General features: G+C 46.2%; 1 protein-coding gene and 1 long non-coding RNA gene across 2 annotated transcripts; both read right to left on the reverse strand.

The window, feature by feature from the left end:
- Window positions 1–5,571: 5,571 nt before the first annotated feature.
- On the reverse strand, window positions 5,572–7,691 carry LOC114854600 (uncharacterized). The gene is made up of 3 exons (XR_008694601.1): window positions 7,266–7,691; window positions 6,623–6,794; window positions 5,572–5,918 (listed from the first exon to the last, which is right to left on the reverse strand). It is a non-coding gene; the product is annotated as an uncharacterized LOC114854600 (long non-coding RNA).
- A 4,915-nt stretch (window positions 7,692–12,606) lies between these two features.
- Window positions 12,607–13,458, reverse strand: LOC114852940 (uncharacterized). Its single transcript, XM_029145665.1, has one exon. The coding sequence runs from the start codon at window positions 13,456–13,458 to the stop codon at window positions 12,607–12,609; it is 852 nt and encodes a 283-aa protein (XP_029001498.1).
- Window positions 13,459–14,974: the final 1,516 nt, after the last annotated feature.

Below are 14,974 nucleotides of genomic sequence, written 5' to 3' on the forward strand. Positions count from 1 at the left end.
TGTTAAATTATAGATAATAATTAATATTCATCTAATAATAGGAATTTGTAAAACAAGTAATAAACAAAATATATAGTGTTTTATGTTAATTATTATAATTAGTGATCCTTACTTTAACCAATTTGGCGCACTAGGCAAGATTTCAGGTGGCACTCTGTTGCATTGCAGTAAATTCTACTGCTAGTGTATATCCTGTTATGGGAAAAATTGTCTCTTCCTTATTTCTATGTGTCTTCCTTATTTCTATGCAGTTATTATATGATTATGACTTATGTTCTGCAATTAATATCTTTTGTTTTGTCTTACTGTATGCATTTGACATTTGACCTAGATTGTTCAATGGTTGTCTCTGCCTGATAGACTCTCAACTCTAGCTCCCAAACCCAAGGCCGGGGAGTTGTGTCTCTGTCTGTTGAGACTTGGTGCTCCTTTCTCACAGATAGTCGGACGTCAGCGATGCATGTGTGAGAATGTAAACATCTTCACACACACTGCGACAGGGAGGAGATGGTGCATGTCATTTGATTGGTTTAGAAAGACGTTCCACCGTAGTCGGACAGAGAAGCTAAAAGGCAGAAGCAACTTTAGGATCGTGGGCTCTTTGCACCTTCGTGGTGTGCACTGATCTCCCCAGCTGGTTTTTGGTTTGTTGATGTGCACGATCAACATCCATGCTTTTATTTGCTTTCCCCATTATTTTTATTTTCTTATTATTTCAATAAATCGCACAAAAGGACAACTCTCTCATCTGCTTCTTTATGGAAAATTTCCACCACAATCCTCATAAGAAAACTAATAGCATTGTCTCAGACATACTTTAATTTAACTAAAGCAACTGCACACTCAAAATACTTAGAAAGAATTAAAGATACAAATACAAAAAATGACTGAACATATGAAATACAATATAAATAGCTTACATAAAGTATTACTACTCCCAAAATAAAAAGTGTAAGCAAGTAACATTAATTTAAAAATACAATATCAATACGACACTGCAAGATATTTAAGAAACGAGTAGACACGAAAAAATACAAGGATTTAAATAAAAAATTATGATTTTACAAAGACCTCGAGTCATGTTTTCACCTCTTTAATCTCACATAACCTGCTACACCTTTTATTCTCCTGGTTTCTCTAGCAGCAACAACATTGTCACATGACAACTGATTTGAGACCACAAGGTTTATAATTTTAATGGCAATTACACTGAGACGTTATTGCTTCATAGTAAATCACAGTAGTAAAGAAGAAGCTTCTTTCAGCAGCAGCCACTGTAACAGGAAGAGTGTGTTTCTCAAAGCAACCCACATGTTGGGGTAAGTTTCTGCCAGCTTCTAAAACAAATGCACATAGAGAGGTTGCGGTGCATCACAGAAACTGGTTTAATACATTGCGCTAAGTAAAAGAGGCAAACATGCACAGGCCTACTCTCTGTCAAGACCACACTTTACACAGAGACATGGAGGTACCAGGATCGCAGACTCCAAGTTCAGGAAATGATGTTCAGGTAATCTGTTGTTGAAGGTTAGAGTGGATTCGTCTGTCAGATGTGATACTGTAGGACATAATGCCAGCAGGATCGTTCGCATACATTGATACTCTGTTGGAGACAGGAGAACCAGATTTAGTTGTACAGCAGGAGATCAAAACACATGCTCTTTACCTCGTCCACCTGATGGCTGCTGACTCTCTGTAGACAAGACGACGGAGAATCACAGCTTCTTTCTCACAGATTAGTGTCACTCAATCTGAAAGAAAATCTAAAAGAAAATATTTTAAAGCAACATGACAAAAATTTGTTGTTTCTTTGTCCTTTTTTCCTTTAGGATGCAGACACACAGACACACACAAACATGACCACAACCCTCTCTATTTATCCGGGCTTGGGACCGGCACAGATGTCACTGGATTGCAACCTCTGCGGCTAGATTACACATTCACACACACATTCACACACACGCACGCATGCACGCACACATGCACACACACACACACACACACGCAAACACACACACACAAGTGGGAGTAGGGGTGGAAGGGAAAGTGGGAGTGGAGGTGGTGGGGAAGGGAGGGAACCTCCATCACTTCTACATCAGCCCCAGTCCCCCCTGATAGGGGCTGATGGGGAAGGTGGGAGTACGGGTGGAAGGAAAAGTGGGAGTGGAGGTGATGGGGAAAGTGGACTGATGGGGAAGGTGAAGGTAGGGGTGGAGGGGAAAGTGGGAGTGGAGGTGATGGGGAAGGTGGACTGATGGGGAAGGTGGAGCTAGGGGTGGAAGGGAAAGTGGGAGTGGAGGTGATGGGGAAGGTGAAGGTAGGGGTGGTAGGGAAATTGGGAATGGAGGTGCGGGGGAAGGTGGACTGATGGGGAAGGTGGAGGTAAGGGTGGAAGGGTGGTAGTGGAGGTGATGGGGATAGTGGACTTATGGGGAAGGTGGAGGTAGGGTGGAAGGGAAAGTGGGAGTGGAGGTGATGGGGAAGGTGAAGGTAGGGGTGGTAGGGAAATTGGGAGTGGAGGTGATGGGTAAGGTGGACTGATGGGGAAGGTGAAGGTAGGGGTGGAAGGGAAAGTGGGAGTGGAGGTGATGGGGAAGGGAGGGAACCTCCATCACTTCTACATCAGCCCCAGTCCCCCCTGATAGGGGCTGATGGGGAAGGTGGGAGTACAGGTGGAAGGAAAAGTGGGAGTAGAGGTGATGGGGAAAGTGGACTGATGGGGAAGGTGAAGGTAGGGGTGGAGGGGATGGGGGTGGAGGTGATGGGGAAGGTGAAGGTAGGGGTGGAAGGGAAAGTGGGGTGGAGGTGATGGGGAAGGTGAAGGTAGGGGTGGTAGGGAAATTGGGAGTGGAGGTGATGGGTAAGGTGGACTGATGGGGAAGGTGGAGGTAGGGGTGGAAGGGAAAGTAGGAGTGGAGGTGATGGGGAAGGGAATGAACCTCCATCACTTCTACATCAGCTCCAGTCCCCCCTGATAGGGGCTGATGGGGAAGGTGGGAGTACAGGTGGAAGGGAAAGTGGGAGTGGAGGTGATGGGGAAAGTGGACTGATGGGGAAGGTAAAGGTAGGGGTGGAGGGGAAAGCGGGGGTCGGAGGTGATGGGGAAGGGAGGAATCTCCTTCACTCCTACATCAGCCCAGTCCCCCCGATAGGGGCTGATGGGGAAGGTGGGAGTAGGGGTGGAGGGGAAAGTTGGAGTGGAGATGGGGAAGGTGGAGGTAGGGGTGGGACGGAAAGTGGGAGTGTGGAGTGATGGGAAAGGGACAACACTCTATCACCTCTAAATCAGCCCCAGTCCCCTGGCAGGGACTGATTGGACAGGTGGGAGTAGGGGTGGAAGGGAAAGTGAGAGTGAAGGTGATGGGCAAAGTGAACTGATGGGGAAGGTGGGGGTAGGGGTGGAAGAGAAAGTGGGAGTAGAGGTGATGGGGAAAGTGGACTGATGGGAAAGGTGATGGTAGGGGTGGAGGGGAAAGCGGGAGCGGAGGTGATGGGGAAGGTGGAGTGGAAGGGAAAGTGGGAGTGGAGGTGATGGGGAAGGGACAACTCTCTATCACCTCTAAATCAGCCCCAGTCCCCCCTGATAGGGGCTGATTGGGAAGGTGGCAGTAGGGGTGGGAGGGAAAGTGGGAGTGGAGGTGATGGGGAAAGTGGACTGATGGGCAAGGTGAAGGTAGGGTGGAGGGGAAAGTGGGAGTGGAGGTGATGGAGAAGGTGAAGGTAGGGGTGGTAGGCAAATTGGGAGTGAAGGTGATGGGGAAGGTGGACTGATGGGGAAGGTGGGAGTACGGGTGGAAGGGAAAGTGGGAGTGGAGGTGATGGGGAAAGTGGACTGATAGGGAAGGTGAAGGTAGGGGTGGAGGGACAGTGGGAGTCGAGGTGATGGGGAAGGTGGAGGTAGGGGTAGAAGGGAAAGTGGGTGTTGAGGTGATAGGGAACGGAGGAATCTCCTTTACTCCTACATCAGCCCAGTCCCCCCCGATAGGGGCTGATGGGGAAGGTGGGAGTAGGGGTGGAGGGAAAATGGGAATGGAGGTGATGGGGAAGGTGGACTGATAGGGAAGGTGGAGGTAGGGGTGGAAGGGAAAGTGGGAGTAGAGGTGATGGGGAAAGGGACAACACTCTATCACCTCTAAATCAGCCCCAGTCCCCCCTGGCAGGGACTGATTGGGAAGGTGGGAGTAGGGGTAGAAGGGAAAGTGGGAGTAGAGGTGATGTGGAAGGGAGGAACCTCCTTCACTTCTACATCAGCCCAAGTCCCCCTGATAGGGGCTGATGGGGAAGGTGGGAGTATGGGTGGAAGGAAAAGTGGGAGTGGAGGTAATGGGGAAGGTGACTGATGGAAGGTGATGGTAGGTGGAGGGGAAAGCAGGAGTGGAGGTGATGGGGAAGGGCAACTCTCCATCACCTCTAAATCAGCCCAGTCCCCCCTGGCAGGGACTGATTGGGAAGGTGGGAGTAGGGGTGGAAGGAAAAGTGGGAGTGAAGGTGATGGGCAAGGTGAACTGATGGGGAAGGTGGAGGTAGGGATTGGAGGGAAAGTGGGAGTGGAGGTGATGGGGAAGGGAAGAATTGGCACATATGAGGATCCGGCTAGTGGGGGGGGTGGCGGTTGTGGGGTGGAGGTGATGGTGGAACCTGCGATTCTTGCGAGAGAGGTGTGACTGGGAGGGGTGGGGGAGGCTATAAACAAGAGGTTTGGAGACGGGAGGAGTAGAGCCAAGGGATAAGGGAGAAGTAAAGGGGAGGGAGAAGGTGGGATTGGGGGTGGGTTTTGAAGTGATGGAGGGGAAGAAGGATTGTTTCCTTGACACCTTTTCTACTTGGGTCATTATTGCCTTCTTTTTCATTTCCTCCTTCTTTTTCTTAATGTTAGGGACGGTATGAATGATGGGTTTGGAGAAGGGAGGAGTAGGGAGGATGGGGTAGGAAGAAGTAGGGGGGGTGGGGAAGCTGGCAATGGATGTGGGTTTTGGAATGATGGTGGGTAAAAAGGATTGTTTCCTTGACATCTCTTCCATTTGCTTGATCATTGTCTTCTTCCTGATTTCCTCTTCCTTGATGTTAGGAAGGGTATGAATAAGGGGTTTGGAGAAGGGAGGAGTTGGGAGGATGGGGTAGAAAGAAGAGGGGGGGTGGGGAAGCTGGCAATGGATGTGGGTTTTGGAATGATGGTGGGTAAAAAGGATTGTTTCCTTGACATCCTTTCCATTTGCTTAATCATTGTCTTCTCCTTGATTTCCTCTTCCTCCTCTTCCTTGATGTTAGGAAGGGTATGAATAGGGGTTTGGAGAAGGGAGGAGAAGGGAGGATGTGGTAGGAAGAAGTAGGGGGGGTTCGGAAGGTGGAAGTGTTGCTGGGTTTAGGGATGAGGGTGTGTAGGTTTAGTTTCTTTGACATCCTCTCCATGTGTTTAACTGTCAGTGTTTTCTGTCTTTCCATTCTATCTTTTTCTTCCTTTTTCCTTTGTTCCCTTCCCTCTTCTTCTTCTTTCTTCTTTCTCTCTCTCTCATTTTCCTGTTGTTTTTTAATGATGAGGAGGGTTCGAAAGACGGCGGGGGAGAAGGGGGGTAGGGGTGGTGGTGGAAATCAATAAGGTTTTAGTATTGAGGATTGGTACGATTGGTTGTTCGTGTGTCATCCCCTGCTTTTCTTCCTCTTTTTCTTTCTTATTTCTTTCATCTTCCTTTTCGCTCTTCTTTCTTTGCTTTTCTCTTCTCTTTTCCTGTTCTTCTTCTTTTACTTTCTCAAGTCTTTCTTTTTCTTCTTGCTTTCGTCTGTTCTTCTTTTCCTTTTCTTCTTTCATCTCCCTGTTCTTCATCTCTTTTGCCTCTTCTTTCTTTTCCTTCTTTCTATCTTTCTTCTCCATGTTGCTTTGCCTTCTTAAAGGTTTACTCAACACTTTTACCTCTGTCCTTCTGAAAAACAGAAGAAAAATAAAATTATTTATTGCATTAAATTGCTAAAGACACAAACATGAAAATAAGATCCATGTATATGAAACACCCTCTTCCCCAATAAGCTAGGGAAAAAAATATTAAAATTAGGACCAATATCTATCCTCTTAATATATTGTATAGATTTCAAAATACAGTAGAAGATAACAGCTGTTCTATTTCTGGAACCAGCATTGAGGATATCAATCATTTAATTTTTGTGATACAGTTCAGAGGCTTGACCTACACAAAGGGTAAAAAAAACTAATCCCTATCCCTGAGGACATGCTTCTTTTTCTTAACAACACGGAAGGAAAAAAACAACAACAACACGGAAGATGAACTATGTATTAATAATGATTAAACAGAGTGCAAAAATGTTTCCCAAAATTAGTTTTCAATATGTGTGTACATTGTCAAATTGTTAATTAACCCATATCCAGAAATATAGTTTCTTAATTAATTTATTTTATATTCAGTATTTTTAATTAATTTCTCTCTCTTCTCTTCCCTCTAAAGGTTATAATTAGGACTCTGACCAGTTGAAACAGATTCAATTCATAGGTAGGAAAGAGCAGGCTTCACTTCCTGGCCCATTGATCTGACTGGAGACCCCACTTACTGCATATCTACGTGTTCAGCGCACTCAGCTACAGTGTGTTTCTCCGTTTTCATACGGTACTTACGGGGTTAACACTACGAGCCTGAACGTGGGGGGCTCTCGGGAAGTTGAACCTGATTGGCTTCTCGTGGCTGATGCAATCCGACACTTCGGCCTTTTCCGCCTTCCCTGGTCCCAACCGAAGCGTAAGGGAGACGGCATCCATCTTGAATTCGCTGGATTACTTTGGTTTTTTCCTGTGACGAGTTATGGCTCATAAAAGATGAGGTGGAGCGAAGTTGGAGCTTTTGGTGACTGCGCTGTGATTGTTAATGCTGGAAATGCTTTATATGGGAGTCTAAGCCTTACAATGACGTGTAGCATGCGTGGCTAACGTATTGGGGCTGAACTGTACACATAACGGCTGTCCAGCACCGCCGGTTGGGGGCTTTCATTCTGTGGCTTTTAATATCTGACCTTTTTACATTAAATGTAAAATATCATAATAAAGTGGCACTAAATGCAAACATTTTTTTATTGAAATGCAATGTTGATTGTGTTGTTAGCTAATGCAGAAATATTGCATATAATATTGCAGATAATGATCTAATATGAAATTTATTTACATGCATGAAACATAAAGAACTTCTTCCACAAGAAAGTCTGCGTCAAGTCAACAGGAAGTCAAGTCAAATATCGATTTTTAGCTGAGCAGTAAAATGTCTTACCTCTGTCTGTCAGTCAGTCAGGGTTTGAGTGTTACGGTGTCAGTAAACCGCAAAGTCACGTGAGTTGTTGCCATGGTTACAGCATTTAAGCTCTGATGTACTTTATCTACACATTAGCATTATTCGGAAGGTCTGCATCATTTGAAATGTTGCAACAGCACTGAAAATGGCTGCAGTGTGAATCTTTGGGCTTCAATAAAGTCCTAGTGGCAACAGATAAGCAACTCTCTGACACACACAAATACACACACACCTAGTATATTAGTAATCACCATTATTGTTTGAAGTCTTGAATAGCTGTGTTACCTGATAACCTTCCAACTGATTAAATTAATATTTGACCTTTTATAGTATTATATGATTAGTATCTATATAAAATTGAGACTGTTTGCTTTTCCAAACGGATCATTGCTGCCTGATGGACAGGGTGGTGCCCTATAATGAATTAAATTAATTAGATAATTATTACCTATTGCACTTGTTAAATTATAGATAATAATTAATATTCATCTAATAATAGGAATTTGTAAAACAAAGTAATAAACAAAATATAGTGTTATTATGTTAATTATTATAATTAGTGATCCTTACTTTAACCAATTTGGCGCACTAGGCAAGATTTCAGGTGGCACTCTGTTGCATTGCAGTAAATTCTACTGCTAGTGTATATCCTGTTATGGGAAAAATTGTCTCTTCCTTATTTCTATGTGTCTTCCTTATTTCTATGCAGTTATTATATGATATATGACTTATGTTCTGCAATTAATATCTTTTGTTTTGTCTTACTGTATGCATTTGACATTTGACCTAGATTGTTCAATGGTTGTCTCTGCCTGATAGACTCTCAACTCTAGCTCCCAAACCCAAGGCCGGGGAGTTGTGTCTCTGTCTGTTGAGACTTGGTGCTCCTTTCTCACAGATAGTCGGACGTCAGCGATGCATGTGTGAGAATGTAAACATCTTCACACACACTGCGACAGGGAGGAGATGGTGCATGTCATTTGATTGGTTTAGAAAGACGTTCCACCGTAGTCGGACAGAGAAGCTAAAAGGCAGAAGCAACTTTAGGATCGTGGGCTCTTTGCACCTTCGTGGTGTGTGCACTGATCTCCCCAGCTGGTTTTTGGTTTGTTGATGTGCACGATCAACATCCATGCTTTTTATTTGCTTTCCCCATTATTTTTATTTTCTTTATTATTTCAATAAATCGCACAAAAGGACAACTCTCTCATCTGCTTCTTTATGGAAAATTTCCACCACAATCCTCATAAGAAAACTAATAGCATTGTCTCAGACATACTTTAATTTAACTAAAGCAACTGCACACTCAAAATACTTAGAAAGAATTAAAGATACAAATACAAAAAATGACTGAACATATGAAATACAATATAAATAGCTTACATAAAGTATACTACTCCCAAAATAAAAAGTGTAAGCAAGTAACATTAATTTAAAAATACAATATCAATACGACACTGCAAGATATTTAAGAAACGAGTAGACACGAAAAAATACAAGGATTTAAATAAAAAAATTATGATTTTACAAAGACCTCGAGTCATGTTTTCACCTCTTTAATCTCACATAACCTGCTACACCTTTATTCTCCTGGTTTCTCTAGCAGCAACAACATTGTCACATGACAACTGATTTGAGACCACAAGGTTTATAATTTTAATGGCAATTACACTGAGACGTTATTGCTTCATAGTAAATCACAGTAGTAAAGAAGAAGCTTCTTTCAGCAGCAGCCACTGTAACAGGAAGAGTGTGTTTCTCAAAGCAACCCACATGTTGGGGTAAGTTTCTGCCAGCTTCTAAAACAAATGCACATAGAGAGGTTGCGGTGCATCACAGAAACTGGTTTAATACATTGCGCTAAGTAAAAGAGGCAAACATGCACAGGCCTACTCTCTGTCAAGACCACACTTTACACAGAGACATGGAGGTACCAGGATCGCAGACTCCAAGTTCAGGAAATGATGTTCAGGTAATCTGTTGTTGAAGGTGTAGAGGTGGATTCGTCTGTCAGATGTGATACTGTAGGACATAATGCCAGCAGGATCGTTCGCATACATTGATACTCTGTTGGAGACAGGAGAACCAGATTTAGTTGTACAGCAGGAGATCAAAACACATGCTCTTTACCTCGTCCACCTGATGGCTGCTGACTCTCTGTAGACAAGACGACGGAGAATCACAGCTTCTTTCTCACAGATTAGTGTCACTCAATCTGAAAGAAAATCTAAAAGAAAATATTTTAAAGCAACATGACAAAAATTTGTTGTTTCTTTGTCCTTTTTTCCTTTAGGATGCAGACACACAGACACACACAAACATGACCACAACCCTCTCTATTTATCCGGGCTTGGGACCGGCACAGATGTCACTGGATTGCAACCTCTGCGGCTAGATTACACATTCACACACACATTCACACACACGCACGCATGCACGCACACATGCACACACACACACACACACACACACACACACACACACACACACACACACAAGTGGGAGTAGGGGTGGAAGGGAAAGTGGGAGTGGAGGTGGTGGGGAAGGGAGGGAACCTCCATCACTTCTACATCAGCCCCAGTCCCCCCTGATAGGGGCTGATGGGGAAGGTGGGAGTACGGGTGGAAGGAAAAGTGGGAGTGGAGGTGATGGGGAAAGTGGACTGATGGGGAAGGTGAAGGTAGGGGTGGAGGGGAAAGTGGGAGTGGAGGTGATGGGGAAGGTGGACTGATGGGGAAGGTGGAGCTAGGGGTGGAAGGGAAAGTGGGAGTGGAGGTGATGGGGAAGGTGAAGGTAGGGGTGGTAGGGAAATTGGGAATGGAGGTGCGGGGGAAGGTGGACTGATGGGGAAGGTGGAGGTAAGGGTGGAAGGGAAAGTGGTAGTGGAGGTGATGGGGATAGTGGACTTATGGGGAAGGTGAAGGTAGGGGTGGAAGGGAAAGTGGGAGTGGAGGTGATGGGGTGAAGGTAGGGGTGGTAGGGAAATTGGGAGTGGAGGTGATGGGTAAGGTGGACTGATGGGGAAGGTGAAGGTAGGGGTGGAAGGGAAAGTGGGAGTGGAGGTGATGGGGAAGGGAGGGAACCTCCATCACTTCTACATCAGCCCCAGTCCCCCCTGATAGGGGCTGATGGGGAAGGTGGGAGTACAGGTGGAAGGAAAAGTGGGAGTAGAGGTGATGGGGAAAGTGGACTGATGGGGAAGGTGAAGGTAGGGGTGGAGGGGAAAGTGGGAGTGGAGGTGATGGGGAAGGTGAAGGTAGGGGTGGAAGGGAAAGTGGGAGTGGAGGTGATGGGGAAGGTGAAGGTAGGGGTGGTAGGGAAATTGGGAGTGGAGGTGATGGGTAAGGTGGACTGATGGGGAAGGTGGAGGTAGGGGTGGAAGGGAAAGTAGGAGTGGAGGTGATGGGGAAGGGAATGAACCTCCATCACTTCTACATCAGCTCCAGTCCCCCCTGATAGGGGCTGATGGGGAAGGTGGGAGTACAGGTGGAAGGGAAAGTGGGAGTGGAGGTGATGGGGAAAGTGGACTGATGGGGAAGGTAAAGGTAGGGGTGGAGGGGAAAGTGGGAGTCGAGGTGATGGGGAAGGGAGGAATCTCCTTCACTCCTACATCAGCCCAGTCCCCCCGATAGGGGCTGATGGGGAAGGTGGGAGTAGGGGTGGAGGGGAAAGTTGGAGTGGAGGTGATGGGGAAGGTGGAGGTAGGGGTGGTACGGAAAGTGGGAGTGTGGAGGTGATGGGAAAGGGACAACACTCTATCACCTCTAAATCAGCCCCAGTCCCCCTGGCAGGGACTGATTGGACAGGTGGGAGTAGGGGTGGAAGGGAAAGTGAGAGTGAAGGTGATGGGCAAAGTGAACTGATGGGGAAGGTGGAGGTAGGGGGGGGAAGAGAAAGTGGGAGTAGAGGTGATGGGGAAAGTGGACTGATGGGAAAGGTGATGGTAGGGGTGGAGGGGAAAGCGGGAGCGGAGGTGATGGGGAAGGTGGAGGTAGGGGTGGAAGGGAAAGTGGGAGTGGAGGTGATGGGGAAGGGACAACTCTCTATCACCTCTAAATCAGCCCCAGTCCCCCCTGATAGGGGCTGATTGGAAAGGTGGCAGTAGGGGTGGGAGGGAAAGTGGGAGTGGAGGTGATGGGGAAAGTGGACTGATGGGCAAGGTGAAGGTAGGGGTGGAGGGGAAAGTGGGAGTGGAGGTGATGGAGAAGGTGAAGGTAGGGGTGGTAGGCAAATTGGGAGTGAAGGTGATGGGGAAGGTGGACTGATGGGGAAGGTGGGAGTACGGGTGGAAGGGAAAGTGGGAGTGGAGGTGATGGGGAAAGTGGACTGATAGGGAAGGTGAAGGTAGGGGTGGAGGGACAGTGGGAGTCGAGGTGATGGGGAAGGTGGAGGTAGGGGTAGAAGGGAAAGTGGGTGTTGAGGTGATAGGGAACGGAGGAATCTCCTTTACTCCTACATCAGCCCCAGTCCCCCCCGATAGGGGCTGATGGGGAAGGTGGGAGTAGGGGTGGAGGGGAACATGGGAATGGAGGTGATGGGGAAGGTTAACTGATAGGGAAGGTGGAGGTAGGGGTGGAAGGGAAAGTGGGAGTAGAGGTGATGGGGAAAGGGACAACACTCTATCACCTCTAAATCAGCCCCAGTCCCCCCTGGCAGGGACTGATTGGGAAGGTGGGAGTAGGGGTAGAAGGGAAAGTGGGAGTAGAGGTGATGTGGAAGGGAGGAACCTCCTTCACTTCTACATCAGCCCAAGTCCCCCCTGATAGGGGCTGATGGGGAAGGTGGGAGTATGGGTGGAAGGAAAAGTGGGAGTGGAGGTAATGGGGAAGGTGGACTGATGGGAAAGGTGATGGTAGGGGTGGAGGGGAAAGCAGGAGTGGAGGTGATGGGGAAGGGAGGAACCTCCTTCACTTCTACATCAGCCCAAGTCCCCCCTGATAGGGGCTGATGGGGAAGGTGGGAGTACGGGTGGAAGGAAAAGTGGGAGTGGAGGTAATGGGGAAGGTGGACTGATGGGAAAGGTGATGGTAGGGGTGGAGGGGAAAGCGGGAGCGGAGGTGATGGGGGAGGTGGAGGTAGGGGTGGAGGGGAAAGCAGGAGTGGAGGTGATGGGGAAGGGACAACTCTCCATCACCTCTAAATCAGCCCCAGTCCCCCCTGGCAGGGACTGATTGGGAAGGTGGGAGTAGGGGTGGAAGGAAAAGTGGGAGTGAAGGTGATGGGCAAGGTGAACTGATGGGGAAGGTGGAGGTAGGGATTGGAGGGAAAGTGGGAGTGGAGGTGATGGGGAAGGGAAGAATTGGCACATATGAGGATCCGGCTAGTGGGGGGGGAGTGGCGGTTGTGGGTGGAGGTGATGGTGGAACCTGCGATTCTTGCGAGAGAGGGTGTGACTGGGAGGGGTGGGGAGGCTATAAACAAGAGGTTTGGAGACGGGAGGAGTAGAGCCAAGGGATAAGGGAGAAGTAGAGGGGAGGGAGAAGGTGGGATTGGGGGTGGGTTTTGAAGTGATGGAGGGGAAGAAGGATTGTTTCCTTGACACCTTTTCTACTTGGGTCATTATTGCCTTCTTTTTCATTTCCTCCTTCTTTTTCTTAATGTTAGGGACGGTATGAATGATGGGTTTGGAGAAGGGAGGAGTAGGGAGGATGGGGTAGGAAGAAGTAGGGGGGGTGGGGAAGCTGGCAATGGATGTGGGTTTTGGAATGATGGTGGGTAAAAAGGATTGTTTCCTTGACATCTTTTCCATTTGCTTGATCATTGTCTTCTTCCTGATTTCCTCTTCCTTGATGTTAGGAAGGGTATGAATAAGGGGTTTGGAGAAGGGAGGAGTTGGGAGGATGGGGTAGAAAGAAGTAGGGGGGGTGGGGAAGCTGGCAATGGATGTGGGTTTTGGAATGATGGTGGGTAAAAAGGATTGTTTCCTTGACATCCTTTCCATTTGCTTAATCATTGTCTTCTCCTTGATTTCCTCTTCCTCCTCTTCCTTGATGTTAGGAAGGGTATGAATAAGGGGTTTGGAGAAGGGAGGAGAAGGGAGGATGTGGTAGGAAGAAGTAGGGGGGGTTCGGAAGGTGGAAGTGTTGCTGGGTTTAGGGATGAGGGTGTGTAGGTTTAGTTTCTTTGACATCCTCTCCATGTGTTTAACTGTCAGTGTTTTCTGTCTTTCCATTCGATCTTTTTCTTCCTTTTTCCTTTGTTCCCTTCCCTCTTCTTCTTCTTTCTTCTTTCTCTCTCTCTCATTTTCCTGTTGTTTTTTAATGATGAGGAGGGTTCGAAAGACGGCGGGGGAGAAGGGGGGAGTAGGGGTGGTGGGGGAAATCAATAAGGTTTTAGTATTGAGGATTGGTACGATTGGTTGTTCGTGTGTCATCCCCTGCTTTTCTTCCTCTTTTTCTTTCTTATTTCTTTCATCTTCCTTTTCGCTCTTCTTTCTTTGCTTTTCTCTTCTCTTTTCTTTTCTTCTTCTTTTACTTTCTCAAGTCTTTCTTTTTCTTCTTGCTTTCGTCTGTTCTTCTTTTTCCTTTTCTTTCATCTCCCTGTTCTTCATCTCTTTTGCCTCTTCTTTCTTTTCCTTCTTTCTATCTTTCTTCTCCATGTTGCTTTGCCTTCTTAAAGGTTTACTCAACACTTTTACCTCTGTCCTTCTGAAAAACAGAAGAAAAATAAAATTATTTTATTGCATTAAATTGCTAAAGACACAAACATGAAAATAAGATCCATGTATATGAAACACCCTCTTCCCCAATAAGCTAGGGAAAAAAATATTAAAATTAGGACCAATATCTATCCTCTTAATATATTGTATAGATTTCAAAATACAGTAGAAGATAACAGCTGTTCTATTTCTGGAACCAGCATTGAGGATATCAATCATTTAATTTTTGTGATACAGTTCAGAGGCTTGACCTACACAAAGGGTAAAAAAAACTAATCCCTATCCCTGAGGACATGCTTCTTTTTCTTAACAACACGGAAGGAAAAAAACAACAACAACACGGAAGATGAACTATGTATTAATAATGATTAAACAGAGTGCAAAAATGTTTCCCAAAATTAGTTTTCAATTAATTCAATATGTGTACATTGTCAAATTGTTAATTAACCCATATCCAGAAATATAGTTTCTTAATTAATTTATTTTATATTCAGTATTTTTAATTAATTTCTCTCTCTTCTCTTCCCTCTAAAGGTTATAATTAGGACTCTGACCAGTTGAAACAGATTCAATTCATAGGTAGGAAAGAGCAGGCTTCACTTCCTGGCCCATTGATCTGACTGGAGACCCCACTTACTGCATATCTACGTGTTCAGCGCACTCAGCTACAGTGTGTTTCTCCGTTTTCATACGGTACTTACGGGGTTAACACTACGAGCCTGAACGTGGGGGGCTCTCGGGAAGTTGAACCTGATTGGCTTCTCGTGGCTGATGCAATCCGACACTTCGGCCTTTTCCGCCTTCCCTGGTCCCAACCGAAGCGTAAGGGAGACGGCATCCATCTTGAATTCGCTGGATTACTTTGGTTTTTTCCTGTGACGAGTTATGGCTCATAAAAGATGAGGTGGAGCGAAGTTGGAGCTTTTGGTGACTGCGCTGTGATTGTTAATGCTGGAAATGCTTTATATGGGAGTCTAAGCCTTACAATGACGTGTAGCATGCGTGGCTAACGTATTGGGGCTGAACTGTA

Source organism: Betta splendens, chromosome 4 (genome assembly GCF_900634795.4).
Source record: "Betta splendens chromosome 4, fBetSpl5.4, whole genome shotgun sequence".
In the NCBI taxonomy this organism is placed as follows: Eukaryota; Metazoa; Chordata; class Actinopteri; order Anabantiformes; family Osphronemidae; genus Betta; species Betta splendens.

Coding starts and splice junctions, on each gene's coding strand:
- LOC114852940 (XM_029145665.1), bottom strand. CDS start 13,458: ATGGAAAGACAGAAAACACTGACAGTTAAACACATGGAGAGGATGTCA.